General features: G+C 34.7%; 1 protein-coding gene across 1 annotated transcript; it reads right to left on the bottom strand.

Moving 5' to 3' along the window:
* Positions 1 to 2040: 2040 nt before the first annotated feature.
* Positions 2041 to 26447, bottom strand: LOC129003027 (putative sodium-coupled neutral amino acid transporter 11). Its single transcript, XM_054431226.1, has 10 exons — positions 26326 to 26447; positions 25159 to 25215; positions 24320 to 24398; positions 18640 to 18849; positions 17882 to 18030; positions 17324 to 17427; positions 14124 to 14194; positions 11403 to 11564; positions 9450 to 9691; positions 2041 to 8166 (listed from the first exon to the last, which is right to left on the bottom strand). The coding sequence occupies exons 1-10, from the start codon at positions 26395 to 26397 to the stop codon at positions 7930 to 7932; spliced, it is 1383 nt and encodes a 460-aa protein (XP_054287201.1). The 5' UTR covers positions 26398 to 26447; the 3' UTR covers positions 2041 to 7929.
* Between the last annotated feature and the right edge of the window lie 786 nt (positions 26448 to 27233).

Here is a 27233-nt window from a genome sequence, read left to right as displayed (position 1 = left end):
ATCCTCACAAGTCAGTTCTTTCATTCAACCCAACGATAGCAGACAGTATGTGTTAATGACATATGCTTGCTAGTTGCTGTCGGATCTGTTAGCCGAGGTTTTTTCTATATCATTCACTGTTAATTTTAGTAATCGTGGTATTGCTCAATTTGTCAAGAGGAAAATCATAACAATTCACATTCATAAGATGAAATGAGTTCTAATTCAAATTTCTTTAATGGAATTCTTGTCTTGGGCGCCCCCAGGATTTAGAACAGGAGGGTGCAATGGATAACAAAAATCGGAATGTTTTAATACCTATTTTTGTATTGCAATTATGTAATGAACTTTTAAAAATTTCTAACTGATAAAAGTAATTAAAGAACATTCCAACTATTACATTTATTACATGATTTGTTTACCCAGGGAGGTGCAAGTGCACCCTCTTGCTCCCCCCTGTGGGTGAACATAATTCTTGATATTATTTCCATGTAAAAAAAGACACTTTTATGTAAAACAAGTAACATAATTATATTTTGAATATTATTAAAAGATAGAGTAAATGTTAAAATGTAGGCCTATATCAAATGTTCATTTAAACGACATATTTATTTAGTTTAATGTTGTCTTTAACGAGTATTCAAACTGATAAAATAGTCATACATGATATAATAATAGTATCACAAATACGTGCATTTCAAAACAAGGAGGTTTCTCTGACAAGTTGCACATTTTAATTGTACTCGATACTGGTTTCCAAGTCAAAACAAACAATGCAATACCCTTTTAATTTTAAATGATTATGTGGTTTACTGTAAGATTGTCATTGGGTGATTAAAACTGCTAATTTACAATTAATACAAATTCTTGATGTTAAATCTACAATAAAAAGAGTAATTTACCTTACTCAATCAGGTTAAAGTTATTAGAACAAAGGAGCCTATTTAGAATCCATTTGTTCAAAACTGGGTTTTCTCTTGTTCATATTTTGACTGTGGTTAAACAAACATTCCAATCTATGATCAACTGTTAAATTTCAATTCACATTTAAACCTTTATAAAAGTGGGTCAGCAATACTGGATCTTTGAACGCAAACTCTAGAAATAAATCAAAAGAAAGATGGGCAAAGCCTTTAAGGAAATTACACTTTGTTTACGATTCATCCCTACGCTAGGTCACAAGCTTGCGAATGACACATCAATCGTAACACTCGGTTAATTAGGATGGGTGGAAAAGGGATGTAACAGAAAAATCCCTCATTGTGTTAAGTACCGTAGATAGATAAAATAAGCAAATAAGCACATTTTTAATGTTGAAACCGTTTTTGCCATTTAAGCTCCTCAACTGGTGATGGACTATGGCTGACACTTTGTACAATACCAAAGAAATTTAATCAAGGACTACAAATTTCCTTACATAGTTTTTGATTATGATTAATCGTTGCATAGGAATGAGACTTAGGTAAAGTGGTAATCGAATAATTAATGAACACATCCTTTTTCCTACAGTTACCTAACAATGTACATGTTCTCTCACTGATTTGAGAAAGCAAAGTGGCCAATTCGCTCATTAGTGAGACAATGTTAACATTGTCTCACTCTAGGTACTTTGTCTCACTCCAGATTTGCAACATGAAGGCACGAAATAGTGAGAGACAAGGTCGTATGCGCGCGAAATACGTTGGCAGCTGGCAATCAGCTGGTCAGCTGTTGTACTGTTGTATTAATGTCACTTCACATTAAATGTCATATTAAAAGTTCACTTCTGTGTAAAATTATGTCACGTTTCTTTACCAATTTATTTGTTTTATGGTAACTGTAGGAAAAATATAATGTGCAACTCGAGTGCAAAGTGCAATTGCCTCACTCGAGAAACCATTCCTCACTCGCCTACGGCTCGTAAGTAAGTATTTCTCTCCAGTGAGTCAATTGCTCCCTTTGCTCACTAGTTGCACAAATAACTATATCTCCGATTTGAACAAGCTCAATGGTCTCCAATTTCCAGCCAGCTGCAGTATAATGGTCAGAAGAACAAATTAAACACAAAGTTGCATTAAACAGTTTATTGACAAAGAGGAAGCACTTTAACAGTTCTCAAATGAATTGCCTCAAGATTAAAGCTTAAGTCTTTTAACGACAGAAAGTTTTAGGTTTCACAAGAAGACAATACCAAGCCTTGTATATGGCTGGTATACAAGGCATCAAACAACACATATGATAAACATATCTCAATTTACTTTTGTGCAACTATAACCTTAATTATTTACAGCTAACATCTTGGTCCAAATCACATCACAATAAGTTATCTGTCAGCAGACATAGGAATAAAAGTACCACTTGACTAGGCCTGTAGTATTGACAATAGAAACAGAAGTACAGTAAAATTGTAGTTAACATATTATGCTGATATTATGTTAGTGCATACAATAATGACTTCATGGTCTTGAAGTATTGCTACAGTAATTACTATTTTAGACTATTTTAAGGAAGCGACCAAAACAAGTAGAGCTGTAGCAAAATATGTTTGAAAGATCAACTAGTTTAAAAAAGACTATTAAATTACTACTTCACAACTGTGTATAGAGTTTAATAAGTTCTCCAGTATAATGAAAATATTAGTTTCAACTACTATAATAAAGTAGAAAATTGAGAAGAGATTTCATGAATAGTAATTATAACTACTGTAAAGTTCTCTTTAGGAACCTAAACTCTATCAAAAGTATCTTGCACCAAATTTACTATAAAAATATATGTGGCATAAAAATATATGGAAAACAACTTTATTAAGATACATGATACCAGGAGTATCTGCTACACTTTTACTACTACTTAAGTCAAATCAAAACTATATCTTTTAGTAAGGAAAAGTCATATTCATCTTGTTATGAGAAGTTTGGAGGAGGGTACATGGTATACACAAATTACCTCCTGTAAACCTGTCATCCCTCTGCTACCTGTAAACCTGTACTTGCGCCGCTGATTCAGAGTCAGCACATTTGAAAAAGCGCGCCGAAATAAGTGAATCTGCAAGGGAATGACATGACGGGGCATCTACCTTCCCCCACTACCTTTCCAAGGACAATGGCGGTGTTTTGACCATCTTAGGCTCAGTTGGCCCTTAGCTACGAAAGTGTAAAGTTAGGCATGTCGTGTTTCAAGAGGATTAAGAACAGGCCAGCGATTGACTGATTGGTTTTCAACAAGACATATTCATTTTGAAATTTATCTATATCTATTTACCTATATTTAGATTATTTGAAATTTTGATGCTATATAAACTTTATTAGGTATATGAAAGAGTATTTCCAGTAAGAAGTATAAACAGACTGTGAGTCCGCGCGCGAGTACTGGTGTTACTATTAGCCGGGCGAGTAGGGAGGGTTAACTAAGCAGATTTCTAGCTGATTTGCACTGGTTTATAATAGTAGGTAATTTAAGCATTTATCTATGTTTAGAGTAACATAATGAGCAAGCAAATATAAATTTTCTGCTATGAAAATAAATTAAAAGTTGTTGTTTGGATTTAATTTTTAAGCCTGCAATGGTGGATAAAATATATCATTTTTTAAATTAAATTAAGCTAATATATCTATAAACATGCTATTAACAGCAATAACAGATTATGCCCATAATGTTTTTTCACAATCTTAACAACTAAGTAATCAAAAGTTGTAAAATAAATTAATTAAGTGTAGTTAGGGTTTAAAATTAAAATGTAAACAATCCAAACTAATTTGAATTGCGACAGAATAGTTTATACAATTTTCAATCCAGGCAAGAAGTAAAAACCATAATGATTCGTAGGGTTAACACATAGCTTTTTATATCAATCTCCATAAGCATATTGGACAAAAAAAATCATTTTAATAAATATTGGTTTTACTACACATTGGAACAAAATCCAACAGTTTTCACAATATCAGGTATTTTATAAATGAAATATAAATTCATTATAGAATCAAATCAAATAAAGCAACAGGATTTAAGCTGATTTTTGGCTACTGAGGTCCCTAAAAATGTTTAATGGACAGAGACCTATAGGTCTTGCAGAAAGTAAAGCTGCTAGGGACATTTTTGCTTAACACTGTATACATTTGTCAACTAATAGAAAGGGGAAAAAATGAAAGCCTTATCTCTAAATTGAAATTGTTCGCACATTGTTCCCTTATATTGATATGTGGATTTTACAATTACAATAGTGTGATGATGTTCAAAATAATTTGATCTATAAGAGGTTATCTGTAAGAAAGGACCATGAGGTCATAAATTTGCCTCAATAAAGAACAATTTTCATTTCATTTCATCTATGACAGCAAGTAATAAAAAAAAGTACAATCCATTCAAGCATTGAAACCTCATTCATAGGCCCATACAAAACAATTTCTAACATTAATAACTTAATTGAAGAATTTAAAACTATTTGTAACCTTGTCAAAGTGTCTTCTAACTTCTATATAACTATTCCACAAAAAACAAAATCTAGATAAATGATTCAAAATTATAATATTTTGCTGTGATGTCGACTGAAGAAAATTAGCATAGATAAAGAAAATAAATAAAACCGGGTTGAATACAGTTTATAACTACTATAATAACACCTTTTTTTGTTCCTTCCACTCACTATTTTGAAACTTAATGTCATTTGTAGCAGGTTTAATTCACACACTCATTATTGATTCTTAGTTTTATTTATCATTAAAAATCCTATTTTTTGTATTAGATTAAGCACACTTAGATTACCAAATTCAGATTACCGGGACTCCATTGTAGTATAAATAACAGCAAGATATCTCAAACTATACCAGCCCTAGCAAAAACATTATGATCATCATTCACAAAACAATTGAATTATTGTCAGATTAAAACTGTTTTACAACAGATAACCTTGAACTGAGTAGATCCTTAAAAACATCAGTTGCAAAAGGTTTAAGTACTACATTATAGCGCAAAATTAACAATATTATAGTACTGTAGTAGTATACATGTTATTTTTAAGTGATGTTATACTACTTACTGGATTTCTCATTAAAAATAATAAAAGTTCTTGAAAAAAACTTAATAAAATAAAAATTATATATTACATATTTAAATGCTATATTGCCTGTATTAACATGGTTACAAAGCTAAAGATTTTAACAACTATAAAGCTTTTCTCTTATTTTTACATACTTTGGTGTTCATTTCACCGTATTTTGTAACAAAACATATATAAACAAATACATCCTCCAATCTAATTAACCCTTAAGCTTGCTAAATATTTTTTCTTTGTATTTTATAACAGTTTTTAATTAGGTCTACTATAAAAAATTCACAGACTTATTACCATAAAATCAGAGAGCAAATTAAATAGTAGGACAAATTTTATAATTACACTCAGTGTTACTATTTGGAATGTCCTTATTCAACAAACAAAAAATAAACTAAACAATCTTCCACAAAATAGCATTAACAATGAGATAAAACATGATTTCTTTCTACTACCACACATTCCTATGATATATTTAACAAATATATATGTCACAAAATATATAACATTGCCTATATATATTTCTCAACTAGTTTTTTAATTAAACAAAAATCTTTTCTTATAAAACGTGTATAAAAACATGCAAAAAACATTTGGAAAAAGCCTAAAAAAAACAACAAAAATCACATTAAAACTGCAATAAGAGTAAAAAAATACATGATTCAGACACCATAATCTAACAAAAAACTTAAGATAGTAGTATCAAGACCAGGGTTTCGACTGTTTCCTAACAAAAACGTTAGCGATTCATACCTAAACAAAAAAGTAATATACTAACTTGTGATAGAGTTTACAAATCTTACAGTTAAGCGATTTTTGACGGATTCCCATTGAAAACCTATAGTTTTCTCTGTGAAAATTAATGCAGCATTCAAAGTTTTGTTATTTTAAAGACAATTTATTGAGTGTAACTACAGGGGGATGTTTATAGTGGCTTGTAGGATGTAGCAACTCAGTCTTACTGTGTACTGTAAAACTTTTTGGAAAGTATGAAGGTTTAATTATACTTAAATATCTAATAGAAAGTAATTATAAACTCTTATTAACAAATGCAAATAGTTTGGGATTGTCAAGTTTCCCTTAAGTCTTTTTTCAACAGCTCGGTGACTAGAACAAAAACTTTGAGGTAAAGTGTATCAGATTAGGAGTTACTAAATTACATATTTTAAACCATCGAATCAGTTATAAGAACACTAGGTAATAACAGGTACAAAACAAATTATTATGTAAACAAATAAAACAAACTTAACAGTCTTTGTGCCAACAACCAAGAGAATGCCAAGATTTGACATTCTATTCCCATGTACAAGTTTCAACTAGTTTAGTTTTAGAATGAAAATTAGTATTTAAATTGAGCAAACTGCAATGTAAATTACTGATTTCTGTCAGATATTCCAACATTTTGACCATGCCAAACTGAAAGGACAACTCATTTAAAACTACAGTGTATTTGATGTCTCATCAACTATCCTAGTAACAGTAATAATTGTACACTGTAGGGCGTAATGTGAGTGGCTTAATCAATCAATCAACATAGAAAATAGTAATTGGTAATTGGTGTGATTCAAACCTCAAACCCAGTAAATTCATGCTATAATTGCAAAAAAATGACGTGATTGTACTTAGTTCACTGCAATTCAAACAAATGTTGGAACATTTTCCTCTTGTTCAGTCAATAAACGTAAATCATCTTGCATAACATAGAGCCTAGCAATGTGTACTTTAAATGTCACTTCAACTACCATAGTAGCATAGATAAAAGATACTCCCTTAGATAGTAGTTAATAGAAACAAGAAGGTCAGGACAGGAGAGGGACATTACGTCATCCACTGGACTTGGACATGCAGTCATGACTCATCTTCCGGCGTCGCCACACGTGTCCCCCGTGATTAATTACACTGGCCAGTTTTTTACAGTATTATATTAGTTTTTTGTGTTTTTCGTGTTCGTGTATGTGTTTTAAGTGTATCGACGAATCTAACCAAATTGGTTAGATGACCTATTGACGTTTTTGTTAACCTGAAGATGGACTTATTTTCAAGTCCGAAACTATAGTAGTGAAATACTAAAGAAGGATCACTTGATGAAGCCAGGTAACTTAAAACTTTTTAGCTTAATAGAAACAAGAGAAAAAATATGAATTTTCCTACAGTAACCCGACAAAGTGGGCTTCCTTGCACTGATAATAGTACAGAAAGCTGCTAATTGCTTCATTTACTTACTTTGCCGCACGCTTTTTACTTTGTCGCACAGTTTTTACTTTCTCGCAAAAGTATTCCAACCAAACAACAAAAAACAGCGTGCTCTTATTAAGCAAGTAATCCGTGTACGCTTGGAAATAGGTTGGCAACACTTTAACCTAACCTAAAACGTCTTGTTTAGTGTTTGCAAAACCAATTTATTTCTATGCTTTATAATAACTGTAGGGAATAGTATATTTAGTCACGAAAGTGACCCATTTCGGGGCAAGATAGTGTTTTACATGCAAGTCGAAGAGGAGCATAGGAAACACTATCGAGCCCTGAAATGGGACTTTCATGACGAGTATTGAACAATACTTTTGATCACAATGAAAAAAAAAAAAAAACATCCTTATCAAACTTAATAAAATTATCTGATATTTTGTAACCTATTCTTTTTTCTTCACTTGTAATTTTGTTGATGATAGGCAAAGTATTGTTTGTGTAGCAAAAGTAATGTTTATGTCAGGAAAAGTCAGCTGATCACTATTTGTTTTTAGTGTAAGAAAATTGATGATTTTCGAAAGTCTAACGGCACCGGATGGAACTAACATAAAAGTCGTCTTCAGCTGATCCATAAGGATGACAAATCTACTATGGGAGTATGTGTAATCTATGGCATAATCAAACAAAATGCATATTGTAGCATCTTTTGGTTGTTGGCACATATAAAAACAGATAATTTACGAGTGACTTGTACTGTTGGTTTGACAATACCACATGAGATTACCGTGTGTACAGCTGCCTACAGATCCGAACTGTGTGATGATGAGATAGAGACCAGTCAAGGCTACACACAGACCAAACACGACCACTCCCAGGGCTGGCAACTGGTCCTTGGATAACACAGAGCCAGGACACAGCTTGAGATAAGTAGCGGCTGGTAGCACAAAGGCCAAAGGAACTGCCGCTAGCACACCCTACAGCATATTGATTATTTATAAACATTCATATTAGCACCATTAAATTGTGGGCCACAAATTGCGATACTATAAAATTGACAATGGGAAAATTTAATTTTTTACCCTGTATACTCATAGGTAGGGCTTTGATAGAAACAAAACATATAACATGAGACAGACTAAATTGAAGAAATAAAACTTAAGAGTTGGTACACAAATATTAAAGCTTCTGTAAGACAATAAATTAGGGATGGACGAGATTGGATTTTTAGTTCGAGACGAGACGAGACGAGATTTTTTATTTCTCATAAAATTTTGAGACGAGATCGAGACGAGATTTCTCTTCTCATACACAACGGGAAATGCACATTTGAAATTTTTACCTGATTTTGTAACATTGTTAGATGACTGTTTAAATACTAAAATAATGATAATAGGCAAGAATATTTACAATCTTTCATTAAATAACATCAGCATAACATTTTTTTATTAATCACGCCTAACTTATTAAAAATGCCTACGATTAGGAAACATGGTGATATCAGTTAGGATAGAGTTCAACTTATCCTAAAATAAAATAAATCATAAAATAAAAGCAATATTAATTTTTATAAAATAGTTACTTGTTTTGACTTTTTTTATAGTAATAAAACATTCCTCACACTGCTTACACTTAACAAAACTTCTCAAATGTTATTAAAGTAATATTATTAAAATAATGAAAGTAATATTTACATTAAAACAATTAATTAAATAAGAACGCCTTCGAAAAGGAAACGCAACTACAACACGCTCCTGTATTGCGGGTATTGCATTGACTTTCTGCAGGCGTTTTTAATTTTTTTTTTTTTTTTTTTTTTTTATTCTCGTCTCGATAAAAATCTCGGCCAAAAAGTAATCTCGTCTCGTGTAACGAGATCGAAAATTTCCCGAAATTTCGAGACTTGACCATCCCTACAATAAATTAAAAATATTAGACAAAGTTATTAGTGCTTGCCTTCTAACTTCAAGGATGCTGATTTCCAACTCCAAGTGGGATCAATTCTAGACCCCGATGCAATTTGTTGTAGGCCTATTAATTAATAATGCTTTCTAACACACGGTCAATGTTAAAGAAACAAGGCAAAGATAGATTTGTACTGTTCCCTATACAAATTATAAACAAATGTAAATGGTGCTATAAAAAACAAATAGCCTGCATAAAAAATGTAAACAAAATAACCACTGAATATCAATCGAAACACGTTACACATTACACAGGTCAAAATAGAAAAAGAAACATGAGAAATTAATTAACTCACATTTAACTCGAGCACAATACCCAGGCAGTCAGTGCTGACAGATACCAAGTAGGCGGCCATGACAATAGAGAGAGTGACACCACGATGTGCCCGTGCAGTGTCTAAATGTCCCCACACAGCCTCCACAACTGCCCGGGTCACCAGACACTCTATAGGGAATGTCAACAGTATGGTGGCACTGAACACCACACGAGAGAGGTTCATCAGGTCATCGTCCCAGCAGAAGTTCTCCAACAGGTCACCTATATACGAGAGTTCACATTAGGAATTGAAGATTACCTGAATCTAAATGTTTAGTTATTATTATCTACAAAGGGGAGCAAAGTAAATTGCTTCTTTTAGATTGACTGGTGGTGTTGTTTGTTGAAAAGAAGGAAGAATGACTGTTGTTTACAGGTAACAAAGGAGATTTGTATCCATCCAATGTTCACTTGCCATATTTTAAACCCCACGAATTTTTCTTAAGAATAAGATCACCTATTCAATTGTAATATTTAAAATATGTATTGTAAAATTTCTCATTTTATGTAGTTAGCTATATTGTATCTTACTGTATTTATTAACTGACTATGCTATAAACCTTAGCAGTTGAATGACTTTGTCAATAATTTGTGAAAATTATAAGGACAATAAACACATTTCATTTCATTCATTTATTTCATTTCATTCATTTATTTCATTTCATTTCATTCATTTCATAATGCAGTAGACACACAAGGAGGGCTTATTTTGTGATGGTATTCTTTTTTATCTCTCTCTCAATTGTTGCTGTAGAGCCTGTTTCTCATTGCTGATTTGTAGGGATGGGCAGGATTGAATTTTTAGTTTCGGACGGGACTTGACGGGATATTTTTCTGTGCATAAAAAGGGTTTGTTTTAAAAGTCTTGAATAATGCGTTACAAAAAAAGACAAACAAAATCACCGTTTGTGGCACTGATCTATAAAAACATAAAAATGTAATCGACACTCGTGAAGCGGCAAAATCCCCGACGATCGGATCAAATTCCATCCTGAAAAATTCCCGAATCAAATGTAATCCCGTCCATCCCTATTTTTTATTTATATGTTTTACAATTACATTGACAGCAACACAAAGAGTCACATCTAGTACACCATTCCATCTACTTAATATTGAGGTAGAATTACTGTAATAAAGTCTTTTCCTGATTAGTCAATAGTCATAAACAGGCAACAATGAACCTTAAACAGTTTTCTGTACGGTACATAGAAAACCATAATCCAACCACTTTTTTACGTAATTCTACCTCAATATAAGGTAGATAGAATGGCTTGTACCAGATGTGACTCGTTGTGCTATTGTCAATGTAAGAATTACGTATAAAAAGTGGTTGGATTATGGTTTGCTATATACCATACAGAAAACTGTTTAAGGTTCATGATCGCCTATTTCAACATTTTACCTTATAACTTAGTGTAGGACACATGTGAGGTATCAAAGGAAAGGATAAAATACGTAGAAGACATATGTTTCTAGATTATTGTAATCATACTACACTTAATAAAAAAATAACATGTTAAATAATTAAAGTTTTCAACAGGAAGTATTATTTGTTCAACCAGGTTAATGAAATGAAATATGTTTATTAACTTTTGAATATTTACAAATTATTGTTTAGTGTCATAAAACAGCTAAAATTATAGCACAGTCCGTTAATACAATATAGCTAACTACACAAAAGGGAACACGTTTTAATACCTATATATTTTTTAAATATTACAACTGAATAATCTTATTGTTAAGACACTTTTGTGGCATTTAGAATAATGGAAGAGATTAAACCCTATAACCAACAAAACCCAAAGTATTTTGGTCAATTTCCTCTACTTAAAAATTAATAACAGGTGATTCAGAGGTTATAACACCTTCATGGATATAAACAATATCTATAAGCCTTGTCATTTTATGTTTGCCAACTGAAATGAAGACTAACCTTGCACATATCCAGTGAATGTGGTGTAACCAACAAGTCCAAACACGACGGTGACAAGGAATGATGCAAACACAGAGTAATGAGTGACCTTGTCCCACTTCTCCTGGGTAGCTTCCTCTATGGAGGCGTACAGTAGGAACACGTTGTGATGACACATGAACGCTGCGGAAAGCCAATTGAAGGTATCACTCACCACGAGTAGATGCGGACACAACCAAGTATAAATGAACGATTAGTGTGGGATCGGTGCATAGTTGGGAAAGTTAGTCAAAAATTCTAACTAGTTAGAAGTTATAAGTTAGTCCCGTAAAAAGTTACTGATAGAAGTTATAAGTTAGTTAGTTTAAAAAGTAACTGATAGAAGTTATTAGTTAGTTGAAAAACTAACTGATAGAAAATAAAGTTAGTTTTAGTAGAAATTAGTTGTTCGTTGGGCAGTTGTTTTAAAGTATTTTTTAATGTCACATCTTGGTTACTAATATATACTATAATATGAGTAAAGATTGCGCATTATATGATTTTAAAAATGGCTCCTACGATTTCCTCCAATTTCAATGCTATTGAAAATTGCTTGTATAATACATTTGCATTGTATGATGTCTTACTAACCAAAGGGATAATTACGACTGTTCAAAAACATTAAGTGTTTTACTGCAAAACAATATACACTGACATTGAACTAAAAATCTAAAGGAAAGGCAAAGGAGATTTGTATTTTTCGACGATGCACTGCACGAATTGATGCGTTATTACACCATCCCGTAATTATAGTTGCAACGTTCCACGATCCCAGTGACTTAATGCAATAACGGTCGTCAGATAACAGATGTTATGTATCATGAGTTTTATATTGATTGAAGCTTATTGTGGACATTTTATAGATTGATCGTCCAAATTAAAAAGTTTTGTAGACTAAATTGAGGATAAGTGGATGTCTAACAAAAACGAATTGACTTTACTACTTAATTAATCGTAGTAAGACTGAAAATATTTGTAGGCTTATAAGCTATATTTTTTACCTCTTGAACAAATCAAACACCTCGAGCAAGATCGGTACCCTGGTACTTGTGTTTTAATCAAACATTGTCACATTTTACATTACTACAACATAAACAAATGACATAAAACTTGTCAGATAATGAACATCAACTAAAGACAATGTTTTGACACTTGAGATGATATATCAATCACCAAACAAACATTTCCCCTTCCCACCCCTCAGTGCTTGGGGTGTTGATAATGGTCGTCACTACCCTTCCACAGGCCCACTGCATTCCAAAGCAACTGGACTTTGACTTTCTCTTTCCCCACCCCCAGCGTTGTTTGTCTACAAGGGCACTGACCTCTCACGGCCGCACGCAACCCTAACTGATCACGTGAAATAAATAACCAGTATTTGAGATGCTTCCGCATAATTGGGAAAGTTAGTTGAAAATTCTAACTAGTTAGAAGTTATTAGTTAGTCCCGTAAAAAGTAACTGATAGAAGTTATTAGTTAGTTAATTTAAAAACAAACGAATAAAATAGAAGTTAGCCAAAAAAACTAATGAATAGTGCTATTCGATAGAATTTCTATTCGTTATTCCCAAGTATGGATCGGTGGGATATTATAATCAAATATAATCCTTAATTACAAGGATGTGGCGAGACAAAAGTGGCAACTCTGCTGTCCTAGCCAATCAAAGAACTGCATCACTAACTTCATACGGAGCATCTGTGCAATGCTAAATTTGATTGTATGTAATTACAGTTATTACTACATTAGGCCAGCGAGTGCAACGTTGCCACATTGTTTGCCGTGTCTTGTGTTGGAGGTGGCTATGGTTAGATGCCTTGTGAAGTTTTCTTACTTAACTAAGTTCAGCTGTTTCTAACGCAGAACTGTTTATTTAAAAGTAAAAACCCAATGAACAAGTGCAGCTGGTCCAGTTTCAAACCAAAGGCTACTGAATTTTTTCTGGATCTAACCGGTGACTTTTTGACTACCAAACAAGCACTATGACCACTCAGCTACCTACCGATATTAAGGCCCGGTTTATATAAGCGACATACCTAGCAGACTAGGCTGTGACTAGGTAAGCACTAGGTAAGCCCGACTGGGTAGCGGACCACAAGATCAAATGTAGCCATTCACACGACCGTAGGACGCCGACTAGCTAGTCGTGTTCGAGCTTGATGTCCCAAAACCTAGTCGGGCCCCGTTTCCCCGTCGAGCTGCGTAGCAGTACACGTAGCCTTATTCACACGAGCGATCGGGTAGTCCCGCTGCAGCTCGCATTCTTACCTCTGTTCTCATTGTGCACCAGTGATGGAACCGAGTGGTTTTGATTTCGATATTTTCACCTAGTCCGTGGACATGTCGCTTGCGTGAACTGGTGTGACCCTGTGGTCCGCTACCCAGTCGGGCTTACCTAGTCAAAGCCTAGTCAGCTAGAAAAGTCGTTCGTGTGAACCGGGCCTAAGTGGATACTGTAAGTAAAGAAGTTTACTAACTAAGAACTACAGTGTAACATTTCAATCCTATTTTGAGACACGTTTCATATCCGATTATATTTGAGTTTACTGATATAATTTTCTCTTCTGTTATAGCAAATTTGATACTTGATAGCGAGCACTTCGGTTTATAGTACTACAAGAGGCATACTGATATACTGACAAATCACATTGTAGATACACTTGAAAGAAACATAGCACAATTCATAATAAATTATAGGGTCTTACCAAAAGCCATGATGCCAATTGCAGGGATTACTCCAGAGTTTGAAAATTCAAATGCATCCTCAGTGGGTGGCCTGCAAGGAGAAAGAGAATTGCAGGAATAAAGTCGAACAAAGCTAAGAATAGAAAAATCTTTATGGACAGATGACAGACATTTCGTCATTAGGGACGCATATAGCGGACAGAGAAATTCATTGTTTGTGCCACAGAGGAAATTAACTTTCTTAATCTTCTGATTGTCTCAGCTCTTAACACGTTGAGTGCGGGCATCATCAATAGATGATGTCCGACACTAGCACTGGTGGCGGACATCAGCTAAAGCTGACGTCATGCCACTCTTCCACATTAGTTTAGTGTGAGCTCAGCCTTTGCCAGGGAACGTTATAATCGTTGCCAGCCTGTAGCTTAGATTATGTAGCTTTAGTCTGGTGTAGGTTGGTACTAAAATTTCCCGTAAAATCCCGTCTAGCAATACTTTTGTCCCGGTTCCGGCAATTTTCTCTTTTTGAGCCACTTTACAAAGACACTGGCTACGAATCCAGGCAGTGCTGCTACCTTTGGGTGTTTCAGTGAACTACGTCCACTCTCGGGCTAACACAGCACAATCACCGCTGCTCTTTTTTTATTCGTCAGACTGAAATATTTGAATGCCAATTGCGTTCACCGATTCAGTTGCGCTGCGGGGCTTCGCCCGGGCCTCGCCGCCATTATCGAGCGCCTGTTTGAAGGTATTCCGCACTGAACGTGTTAATCTGCAAAGCTAGCTAGATCCATATAGGCATATAAGTATTATTATATTAAGATAATGAGGTAACAGGACATATTTTAACTCAAATATGAGTGAAGGATGAGTTAATGGAGTGCTTAAGCTAGTATGTTTTGTTCAGTGGCGTAGCCAGGTTTGGAGCACCCAGGAGCATAAATTGTTCAAGAGCTCACACCCGCATACAACATCACAAACAATCAACAAACATCACTCTCCTTGATACATAATTAGGCTACCTCTTTAAAAGGGTTTGTCAGTTGTTGGTTTTTCGGGTTTTTATAATAAAAAAAACAAAATCGGAATTAGTAGAAAATTTTGGTTTTGGATTGTTGAATGTTATGCAATATTTTTCTACTACGGCAATGATGTTGGATAAGATGTGGACTGTGTTTCCGCAATCGCACGGTTAGATTTTGCTATAACCAAAGGAGTAGAAAATAGCCTACTGGTTTTGGATTGTTGAATGTTATGCAATATTTTGCTACTATGGTAATAATGTTGGATAAGATCTCGATTGTGTTTCCGCAATCGCACGATTAGATTTTGCCATGACCAAAGGAGTAGAAAATCCTGGTTTTGGATTGTTGAATGTTATGCAATATTTTGCTACTATGGCAATAATGTTGGATAAGATCTGGATTGTGTTTCCGCAATCGCATGGTTAGATTTTGGCATGACCAAAGGAGTAGAAAATACTGGTTTTGGATTGTTGAATGTTAAGCAATATTTTTCTACTACGGCAATGATGTTGGATAAGATTTGGACTGTGTTTCCGCAATCGCACGGTTAGATTTTGCCATGACCAAAGGAGATGATGATACACCATCATAACGCCTGACATGCATTAGATTTCACCCTTCCAATCCACAAACTATCACATACTGAAAGAAATCCATCCTACAAAGGAGCTAAATACTTCAATCTCCTTCCAGAACAATTTAAACAACAGAATAATTCATAAATTTTCAAGAAAAAAAAACTCACAGGCTGGTTCTTAGAGAGACCCTTCTACACCGAAAAGAATTCATCTCACTGTTCACTCTTCACTTGTTGAGTGAGGAGATAAGCTTAAGTAAGAAGCTCTGACCCATCATATCCTACATGCGTTACTTTAAATACTTTTCATTGAAATGGCGACCATGAAAAGTAGGTATTTTAAGCAAAGTATCAATGGACATGAGTGTAGGATGAGTGGCGCGATCGTTTAGTCTTGTTAGTGACTAAAGCCAACATATTCCTTAGACACAGCTGTTTATTAATAGCCCAAACAGCTAATGGCAACTAAGGGACCTACAATTTATAGTGGAATCCGAACCACATTTTTGCCTTGGTATTAACAAATTGGTCTAATTAATTATCAGAGTAGTACTGCCGATAGTCGTAATACTCACTAGTTCGGACGTTAATCCACACCTGGGAGTATCACATCCACAGTGCATGCCTATAAATATCCACAATTCGTGATCTCCTAGTAGCTGGATTACAGGACGACGCCACCGTCCCAGTCAAGTTTATGCACACGTACACTATGAATCAAAATCTGGCGATCAATGAAAGTCTTGTCAAGCTAAGGGTACGGTTATTTTATGTTCAGTTCTATCCCTTAAAAGGGTTTGTTTAGGAATAAAAATATATGAACTTTTGGATATTGTGGTGATTTTAAGATATACATATGAGATGGTAAAGCTTCTAACATTCCTGATAGCGAAGCAGTGGTAATGCAATTATGCAATTAAATAATTTTGATTTAGGCCATATTTTGTATATCAATAACTGGTACAATTCTCCAGGACTGTGTAAGCGGTTGTTAGAAAGAAACACACATGTTGTAGGCACAGTCAATCTGAAAAGGCCGGAGGAATTTGATTCTGCCAAATTGGAAATGGGACGAGTGATTCAGCGAAGCAGGGATGCCAACCTAGCTGTGAAGTGGAAGGATAGGAAAAATGTACATTGCTATCAACAATTCATACCGGAATCGAAATGAGGATTCAAAGGTGTGTTGTGTCAGAAGGGATAAAGCCCAAAGGTATAATAGAATAGAGAGATGTTCATGATTTTTCCGTGATCGTCAATGACGACAATGACGTTTCTGTGACCGCGGGAGACGATGATAATGTCTACATGCCCGCAGGACATGGATAAGAATTTTGCCGCAATCGCGGAAGACAAGGATAATGACAACAGGACCTTGGGAAATGGCCATGATTTGCCGCGATCGTGCAAGCCGACGATGATGTTTCCGTGACTGTGGGAGACGATGATAATGTCTACACAGCCGTGGGAGGTAACCAGAATTTCGCCGCGATTGCGGAAATCCACACCCGTCAAAAGACACCGGATTACTGGAATGAAGCAATGTTGGATTATAGAGGGTCTGCCGTATGTGTATGAAAAACCACACAATCAGGAACAATAATGATTGAATATTACTTACACGACTCCGAACAAAGTGAAGAACCTCAATGTGATGGTGAAAAGAATGAAGAATACGAAGAATATGGACACCATGGAAGCTCTTGCTAATCGAGCCATGTCTTTCTGTCAAACAAAAATAAGAGTTGATAAATAACGCCATAGTTTTAATGAAAGATTATCATATGAATCAGCTGTATGAAAGGAAGGAAGTTGGTACATTTTACACTTTGGTTTATTAATAACCACTGAAATAATTTATAGTAGTAAAACAAATTTGTAGGGTATATTGTTTAGTGTTTATACAAAAGTTTGGCTTAATTTGAACTGAGCTTAACGTTTTTTGGTCCAAACTTGAACTGACTTTTGATTTTTGGAGCTTATTCACACTTTTAATAGTTCCTTTTTTACAGTATCATATTATTCAAATGTGTGTTTGTAAACAATTAAGGACCGAGGGGTCTACTTTCAAACAATCCAAAATTCAATGACTTTACTCACAATGGAACTGGCAACCTACTTATTTCCAGACAAAGCACATATCCAAAGCATTCCAGGTATACAAACAAACAAAGCTTACCTGAAGACAAAGAGGAACCGTTACTGAGAGAGTGCAAAGTAACACTACAAAATCTCTGCGGGCTAACAGAGCAGTAGACGAGAGTCCAAACATCCTCACGAGGACTTTGGTGACTGTATCTCCTACCACCACGTTGTAACTTACCATAGCTAGAACACATGGGAAACATAAGACAGAGTATAGGACTCCTACACTGCTTCTTAATAAAGTTTACTCTATCTTAGTAACCATTAGTATCTACAATGTTTGGCCTCACCAACTAGCCTCTCTCTCTTTAGAACATGTGCACTCACTTTTTTCATAACTATCTCTTTGCATTCTTATGTATTGTACTAATTCCATCTATCCATTACAGTACCTCATGATGTTAACTCAAACTGCTTCATCATCTTTAAAATTATGTAGCATTATAATAGTTGTGCAAATAATCTCTTGATTATGAACTGTTCTACAATTTTCAAGTTCATTTATTTAATCATGGAAATGGTACAACTTTAATGGAACAATGATATACTCGTACATAATATAACAATATAAAGTCCTATCAATTCATTTTTTTACAGACTATTACTACATTCTTTTAAAGACCTAAATTCTTCAATTTCTATATATTTTTTTATAACAACTTTTTTTCTTTATTTTTCTTTTTTCTTTTGTAAATAAATTTTTTGATTTCGGTTAAGGTATTTTTACTAAAATGGTCTTAAATAATTATTGTTCTGACAATAATCTGAATTACATGAGAGAACTGTATTTACCGATGAATGGGTAAACAAACTGAAGTGCAGACAGTAGAAAGAACCCAGTAGATCCAAACGCTGCAGCCATGATACCAGAGTAGGAGAAACTTCCGCAGATGTGAGCAGATCGGACCATGAGTCGCAGAGAGTAGTCTGTGACGAGGGCTACAACAGCCAACAATACCAGACCCAGACCAAAACCTGCTTGTTGGAACGCAAACGGTATACCTGCAAACAAAGCATTACAATCAGCATGTGGATGTATATCACACCATACCAAAACTTGCAGCCAGCTTTGTTAACCCTCTGAGCACCACAGATTGCTCACTGATTTGATTGTGCCTCTTTGGATAATGATTTTTTCCTAATTTCAGTTAAGGTGGTAAAAAAGTAGCAAATCCCTGATTTGGGGTACAAATCACAAAGAATGAACACAAAGAACTATTTTGTAAAACTACACCCAGTCGACGTGTTGTCTGTGAATAATGGAGTTGGTCCACTGTTTGGCCTCTCTTATAAAGTTTTGCTGCAAATAGGTAAACTCCTCACAAGTTGCAAAATAGACATGTCCTAGAAGGGATTTGAACTACAGTACTCGGGGAGCAAGCTGGTCTACTGGTAGAGCACAGGGTTTTGGTGCCCGAGGTCCCAGGTTAAAATCCCGCCAATCACCAATGAATTTTATCTATGTGATAATGCTGCGACCCCCTTTAGGACTAGCCTGAAGTAATGTGTATAACAGTTCCAGGCTAAAAAAAAATACACTACTCTATCTGCAGTGCTTCTCCTGACCATTGATCAGACCTATCGGCAGTACCAGACGGACCCAGGGGCTAAAGCTCCTACTTACTCTCGGTTCCCACTCATGACTGCTTGCATATGTTGCTATTGGTTCTGCCTTATTTTTATTAAAATTTTTTTAACCCTCCGACTGTTATTTGTCGCTGCAGCGACACATAACACACTTTGTGTAGTGTTTTCTGTCGCTGCAGCGACTCACAAACACTGTTTACGGCGAAGGCTCTATGACTGACAAAATCGGATTGAACTGGATCGAGTTAGGTATCGTTTTATTTTACAGATTAAGGCCAAAACAAGGGACACTCGGAGGGTTAAGCAGTTATGTTGTTTACAGAAAACACAAGTTTAGCCGTTCTGTGTTTTTCAAGAAAAACTCTAAAATTTAAGAATGACAAATCAAAGAAAAAGTAGGTTTTTTATACATAATTTTTAAGGTTATTAACTGGAGACATTTTAAATAATATTTGACGGTTATTAACTGGAGACATTTTAAATAATATTTGACACTAACTACGGTCCAGTGTAGCATAGAAAAACTTAATTTTTCTCACAAATTTAAACTTTCATTGCAGAATAAGGGCTTGTACATTTGATGAGAAGACACTTTTTGACCGTGTGATGAACTATATTCTTCATCATATTGCAACAAACTAAGATAAAACAAACTAAGATAGAAAACAAAAATTCTTTTCATGTAGGCTACAGATAACCTCTCAAAACAACTTCAAACTTGCTTTCCATATTGCTAATGCAAATAAGCAGCTGAGGTGATACTTTTGTCTATTCCGACTGTGTTATTGTTTATCATGCTATCGATATGACAAACTATTGAAAAGAATGCAACACTAAGCTACAAACTTAAGTAAATCAAACGATAAATAATTTTGATTTGATTGCTTACAATCAAGTTTACATATGTTTACAACAGCTGGTCTTTACTCTACCTAGAAATCATGGGATTTCCGTCTTTTAATCCCGGGATTAACGGGATTGCAAAACCTATTTATCTATTAATTTTTTTGTGAATTTGAGGAGTTTTTACTTACGGAAAATAAATAAAAAATATGTCCAATAACACTTAAATCACATAAACTGTTTATTTTTAAGATGATAAATATATATGAAATGGTATAAGTTGTAATCTATTTTAAATGGACAATTTAATTATCATTAACACGTTTGCTACCGAGCGACGCACATATGCGTCGGTCCGGTCACTCCTACAGACCAAAAGGAATGATCATGACGTTGCTTACAGACCAAGTGATATAGGAATAACATTGCCAACAGACCAAAAGAGAAATATCGTTTGAATGGACTAATTGACTTCATATTAACCTTAACTGAATTAGTAAGCAATAAATATTGTTTTTATTTATCGTTTTGAGCAAATTTTGAAACCCCGCATATATGCGTCGGTCAGTCTATTTAATGAAATCCAGATAAAAAGATTACATTTTCTTTTCAATAGACCAGGCGACGCACGTAAGCGTCGTTGTAATTTTGGTTGTTTCAAGCTTTTACACAAACAAATAAAGAAACTCCACCAAACACTCGCCAAAACTGCAAAGGTTATAACGTTTACATCTGTTCTGAGATGTCGCAGAATACACAATGTAAACAACAATGTTGCCAACTGTTGTGTGACGTAATCAATCGTCATATCCACAGACCAAGCGACGCACATTTGCGGCAGATATCCCTCTAGACCGATACGATAAAATCAGGGCTTTAAAATAGACCGTTGCTAAGAAATACGCTGATTAATAACATTGAACACCGACGCAAGTGTGCGTCGTAAGTCTATTTCAATGTGATCAGCTGACGCAAATATGCGTCAGTGGTCTATTGTGAGAAACGAGTCGACGCGCAATTGCGTCGCTCAAATCAAATCAAAATCAAATCATGTTTATTAGCACATAAACGTACAGAGGTTTTAGATAAATGCACAGGTGCTTCGTCATTCTTCTTATAGTCTAATATTATATAATGTTATTATATAATGTCCTTTTTTACAATGTATTTATTAATAATAAATAAAATAGTTGTTTAACATTTGAAGAACTCTTTAAATAGACTAGTCAAAAGGTTTAATAAAAAAGATTAAACGTTCGCTTTAATTTACGTTCGCTGGTCTATGCGAACGTAAATTCCATATAATTGTGGTAGCGAAAGTAGGCCTATAAGTTATTTTGAGTTTTACTTTTGACATTAAACGCAAAAAACGCAATTGATGTGGCAAACATAACATGGCAATCAGTATTGAAGTATTAGTAACTTAATAACATTGAAAGCCTGAACATTAACTATAAACACACCATTATTATTTAATTATTAAGATTGCTTAGGGTCTATAACCTAATCTACGTATTTGGTTTATTAGCGTGGTGATTAAAATTTGTACAATCCTAGATATATTTTAAACAAACTTGGCAAATATATTGATTTTATACAAAGCTATTAATACTTTTGCTAAAAACACACTTTATCGCCCTCCCTGTAGCAGAAAACCTAGGTACTCGTCAAACCTAATGTTAGCTAAAAAGATTTAAGTGAAAATCCAACAAATAGAAATTCGCTTAGTATGTAGGTTTGCTGCAGCGGAGGAATGAATCTGTTTGTTATTCGTATATTTGTTGTGCTTATTTTTAGCTTAAAAAATAAGTTAGGGATGTCAAAGGAGGATTAACTTGATGCCTTGAATAGAATTGACAACAGAAGAATTTATTTAAATTTTTTTTCAAATGTTTAGAGGCTGGTGTTTGTTTTAATTATTTTCTGTGCTATCTGACCAGTTTTCTTGTAGAATATTCTACTACATTAGTTGCTCCGATGTATAATTCTTATTTGAATGGAAAATTTGAAAGAGATAAGAAACTAATATGGTTCTGGTACAAAAGAAAATATCTACAGAATAATTACATTGATAAGAAGATGACTTTGAATCCTAATAAATTTCCATTATTTATTTCCCGTTTCCTAAAGATAATAGTCCAGTTAATTTTTATCAAATCATAGTAGATTTCTTTGGCATTAGATAACCTGTTGTTTTAAATTAAATGGGTTAGTGACATTATAATTAGGCATTGTTTTAAAAGAATCGAGAAAGCAACATTATTCTTCTCTACAAACTCAACTAAAAAAAAATGTAAAACTAGCTCTTCGAAAGACTTGTGATTTTAAAATTGCAATTTAATTCAATTTATAAATACTTATAAATCCCTTGAATTGACAGGGGTACAACTTAGAAGCTACAATTCAAAAAAGGATACTAAGATAACATTAACTTAAATGCTTTAACTGTAAGTATAAAAGAGGATGTTGGTTTGTATATTTGTATGTTTGGCAGTGATAAACTAAGAGACAGTTTCACTGATGGCCTCAAAACTCGGTACATAGGTATGTAGAATTTCATGTAATAGGTTTATTTATACGTCATCAATTTCGTGATAACTTTCAGGTCTTAGCCCTGGGACCATCATAAAGGTACTCATGTCCCGGATTTTGAAAGACTATTTAAAAAGAATATTTTTGACAGCTATTTCAAATAAACCATGGGTTCTATGATGGTCAATAGCATTAAAAAGTTACAAGGATTACCAACAGATTGCAGCACTATTATTTTAACGAATTTCCGTTGGTGAGTCGGTGGCTCAGTTGGTAGCGTCGCAGACTTCGGGCCCAAGGCAACAATGTCAAGGGTTCGGATCCTGGTCACTGCCGCAAACATTTTATCAGTAGGCCTACAGTTCACCTTTGTACTGTACCGGCTCACCCCTTGCTTTGCTGGATACTCTAAACTTTGTTTAGTGCTTGCTGTTACCACAAGCCAACCTTAAGTAAAATAGTGATTGTTTTTGTAAAAAAAAAAATAATACAGGTTGCAATTAAAGCAAACATGCGTATTTACCCAAAAGATTTTGATAAAAAAAAGAAAACATAAAATCATGACAACCGATTAGATGTCGTGTTTAAATATTTGCTCCTATCAAAACAAACTTTTCTATCTATTTATCTTTGTAGCATCTAGGTAAATTGTAAGCTTGAAATTAATCATTAATAGGCCTAACTGTTACTGCAATGAATAGATTGGTGTATTGGTGTAGTAACTTGGTAAAAAACATGATGATTTTGTTCCAGAGAGAGAGAGTACAGTATTTCGAAGCTTTTTGTAGAAAGACGTTAATTTTTCAAATGAAGAGTTTCTCCCTTATTTTGACTTCAGTAGTCCCACATGTCTAATTAGCTTAGGTGATTAGGCTATAAGAATGGATTCAATCCATAATAACTGTTACTTCAGAAGACTCCCTCTTATCCGGACACCTTTTAACCGGACATCGGTTTAACCGGACTACACTCGGCGGAAATGACATCTCTTTAACCGGACAATTTTTATCAGCACATTAGTTTAACCGGACTAGATCGGCAAGAAGTGGGTGGTACTGAAACTACTGTTCTCGTAGGAAAGATTTGAGACCAGTGATCACGTGTCTAAATACAATGCTCTCCCAAATTTAAGTCAAATATCACAGTAAACTGTCCGTTTTAACAAGTTTTTGGGGACGTCGGTTTAACCGAAAAAACCAATATCCGGACTGGCCTTAGTCCCGAGGAGTCCGGATAGTCTACTCTATATGGAAAAATGATGTAAAAAGCCATGTCTTCATTTTTCTTTGATTTTTCGCTTCATTCCATAGGAAGTAAAAAATGCTAATCTACACCCCAAAACATGTATAAAAAAAACGGCTGTTTTTGCTGCAGTATGACAATAAATACATTTATACTTTCACATCTGTGAGAATACACAAAACATAACTTACTGGTAACTAAAAGTTGTATCAATATGGAATGACTCCGTTACCTATGCGGTAGCTTAAATGTTATGTGTTATACTCACCAATAACACCACTCCCGATGATGGAGTTTATGTAGTTGAAACTTGCGTACCCAAGGCCAGTTTGCTTTCTCCTTTCATTCTGAAAAAAAAAAATCTTAAAAATATATTGTTATTTTATGAGCGTCTTGGCCTTTGGAAAATATTGAGCTTGATTTACACTTGGGGATGGTTTTATACAACATCCAACAAATTGGCAAATGTGGCAACAAATTTAATGATCCTGTCATCTCACAAGAAAATAAATTGTAACCAAGAGAGGGAAAAACATAAACACACACAATAATACAAACAAACTAAACAAATTATATTTTTATTTGTATATTGAACCACAAAAAAGTGGAGGAAACGCGATTTGGATTAGGTAAAAATTCCCCCTCCCTCTACAAGCATTGATACTGTAGCCTAATAAATAGTCATCCTTTAAAACACGTTCACTGCGGCCATACTTCAAACAGGCACATGCCAATGCAGAATCAGCGAACACGATTGGCATTCAAATATTTCAGTCTGACGAATTACAAAAGAGCAGTCAGCCATTGTGCTGCGTTTCCTCGAGAGTGGACGTAGTTCACCTAAACACCCAAAGGTAGCAGTTATGCCTCGATCCGAAGCCCAGAGTCTTTGTAAAGTGGCTTGAAGAGAGAAAATCCCCGAAACCGAGACAAAATCATTGCCAGACACGGGATTTTACGGGAAGTTTTAGTATGAACTTACACCAAAATAAAGCTCATATGATTGCGCATGTATCTCTCCGATACCCTTACTATTTATTGACATGATCTATTGCATTTTATGTATAATGTTTAATGATCAAATAAGTCTATCTATCTATCACTTACCTCAAACAACTGATCCGTATCACTTCCGGGTATCTGTGCAATGGAGTCTATGCTTGGCTGAAAAGATAGGTCATGATGTTAGAGTTCATTCTTTAGTACAACCCTTCAAAGTCATTGGGAAAAAGACATATATAGCCTATATGTATGTATTTATATAAGTTAGGCTAAGTCTAGAAAAACTTAATACTTAAACATCAAAACAAAATGACAATTGTCTTACATATAACATATATCCGACCACCAACAACTACATCTTCCACATACCTAGTACAAAGGCTATCTAACTTAGGCCTAAGTTACCTAAGCAACAACTTATTCTTTTCCATAAGGGAACTTAGAGCCCTTAATACCAACACAGCTCTTCTCATAACTCACCGCTGGGGCTTTTTATAAACCACATTTACTAACAATTTTTATACGCCAAAGTGAAATATGGAAAACACACAATATGGCGAATCGGGCAAACCGTGAATCATGGTTTTTAACAGTTTAAGTATGGTATTTATGTTAAATAGGGTATTCACGTTAAATTTGATATACGGTAACTGAATCTTCTTGAATATTGATATAACTTACTGTAAGTCAACCAGTGTGGTGTTTGGTTAACTGGAATAGGCCCTATGCAAAAAAATAAGCCGGATGCAATTTATTTTCATGTTTTTCTTGAAACAAAAAAGTTTGTGAAGTGGTACTGGAGCCAGAAGTATGACTCACAGGCCCAGGCTGCGCGGTGCACCAACCTCCATGCTCACACAATAGGCACAAGGGTTCAGGCTATTACTGTAGTTCAGTTGGCTAGTTCCCGCATCACTGCAACCTGATTTTTACTAGGCATATAGTCAAGCTTACCGGTACCGAGAAATTTTGCTGTGAAAACATCATTAATACTGTTTTGAAGTTCATATACGCTAATATTGATTAATACTATCGAATTGAAAATATTGTATAATAATCAATATTTTTGTATATATCTATTATAAAATTAAACTATCATAACCTAACCTAACCAACCAAACTTGCTGATGGTGAAAAAATAGCATGAAAGTTTACTAATCGAATAGATAGTTTCAATCGATATTAGCATAGCCCAGTTAAGAAACTGTACCCAGTTAACTTAACTACTTAGGCCTAATATTTGAGCAGGAGAAGCAGAAAATGATAAGCTACCTGTTGCTGTAGCACTGTTTTGTGAGCTTCTAAAATATATTTCTTTTCATTAAATTCTTGTTTATCATTCATTTTCACAAAATATATAGCAATGGAACCTAATTTAAAAATACACTGTACACAATAATAAAAAAAATTAAATTTATGACAGTGAGTTCAGCTCAACCTAATTGCAATATTATGAGTGACTTGACTGAGTGACAGTTGACGTTGACAGTACCATCAGTGTCACGGAAAAGCAGACCAGGTTCGATCACCACCCACACAAACAAAACAAAGTCGAGTCGCCGAGTGGAGTGGAGTGAGTCGATTTACCAATGAGCGTTATATCACAATAAAGCTACCGTATGTCATAGATTAAACATACTGCCCATTTGGTTTAATCTATGGCTATATCTGGAAGTATGGGGAGCGAGCTGGCGTAGTGGTTAGAGCGCGGGACCTCCATCCCTGAGGTCCCGGGTTCGATCCCCGCCAAGTCACCAATGGATTTTATCTAAGTGACAATGCCACAACCCCCAGGTCTAGCTTGAAATAATGCAAAAAACAATCCCAGGCTCGTGTTTAGCGTCCTAGGAAAAAATATATCTGGAAATATCGCCAGAATGGAATTTAATTCCTAAAACAAGCCTAGGCTGGTACCTAGTGCCATCGTGAGGATTAAGATAATGAAACATTTGACACAATTCCAGAAGCGTCTCAGAAGACAGTTCACTCGAGCAAGCAGTGTGGCAACATGGACAGTGTGGTGGTTACAGTATATATGGGCTTTCCAGCTAGGAAACCAAGGAGTTTTATCGTTGCCATGTCATCCACGGAGTCTCTTGGGGGGGGGGGGGGTACAAAGGAGTTCTGGGTTTTGTCTGCATTCGGTTGCAGCTTTGTTCATGTGAAACCACGCTTTGTCT

The sequence above is a fragment of the Macrosteles quadrilineatus genome, unplaced genomic scaffold (assembly GCF_028750875.1).
Source record: "Macrosteles quadrilineatus isolate MER2022 unplaced genomic scaffold, UCM_ALF_1.0 Scaffold_9__3_contigs__length_116548681, whole genome shotgun sequence".
NCBI lineage: Eukaryota > Metazoa > Arthropoda > Insecta > Hemiptera > Cicadellidae > Macrosteles > Macrosteles quadrilineatus.
Note: the sequence above shows the minus strand (reverse complement) of the source record. Positions and strands in the feature narration are given on the sequence as shown.

What these genes read in the sequence shown, in the direction of transcription:
- LOC129003027 (XM_054431226.1), bottom strand. Translation starts at nt 26,397, where the DNA reads ATGAATGATAAACAAGAATTTAATGAAAAGAAATATATTTTAGAAGCT. An exon ending in AAACAGTGCTACAGCAACAG is followed by an intron (nt 25,216 to 26,325) that starts GTAGCTTATCAT and finishes CTATCTTTTCAG; the next exon opens with CCAAGCATAGACTCCATTGC. An exon ending in CATCGGGAGTGGTGTTATTG is followed by an intron (nt 18,850 to 24,319) that starts GTGAGTATAACA and finishes CTTTGTTTGCAG; the next exon opens with GTATACCGTTTGCGTTCCAA.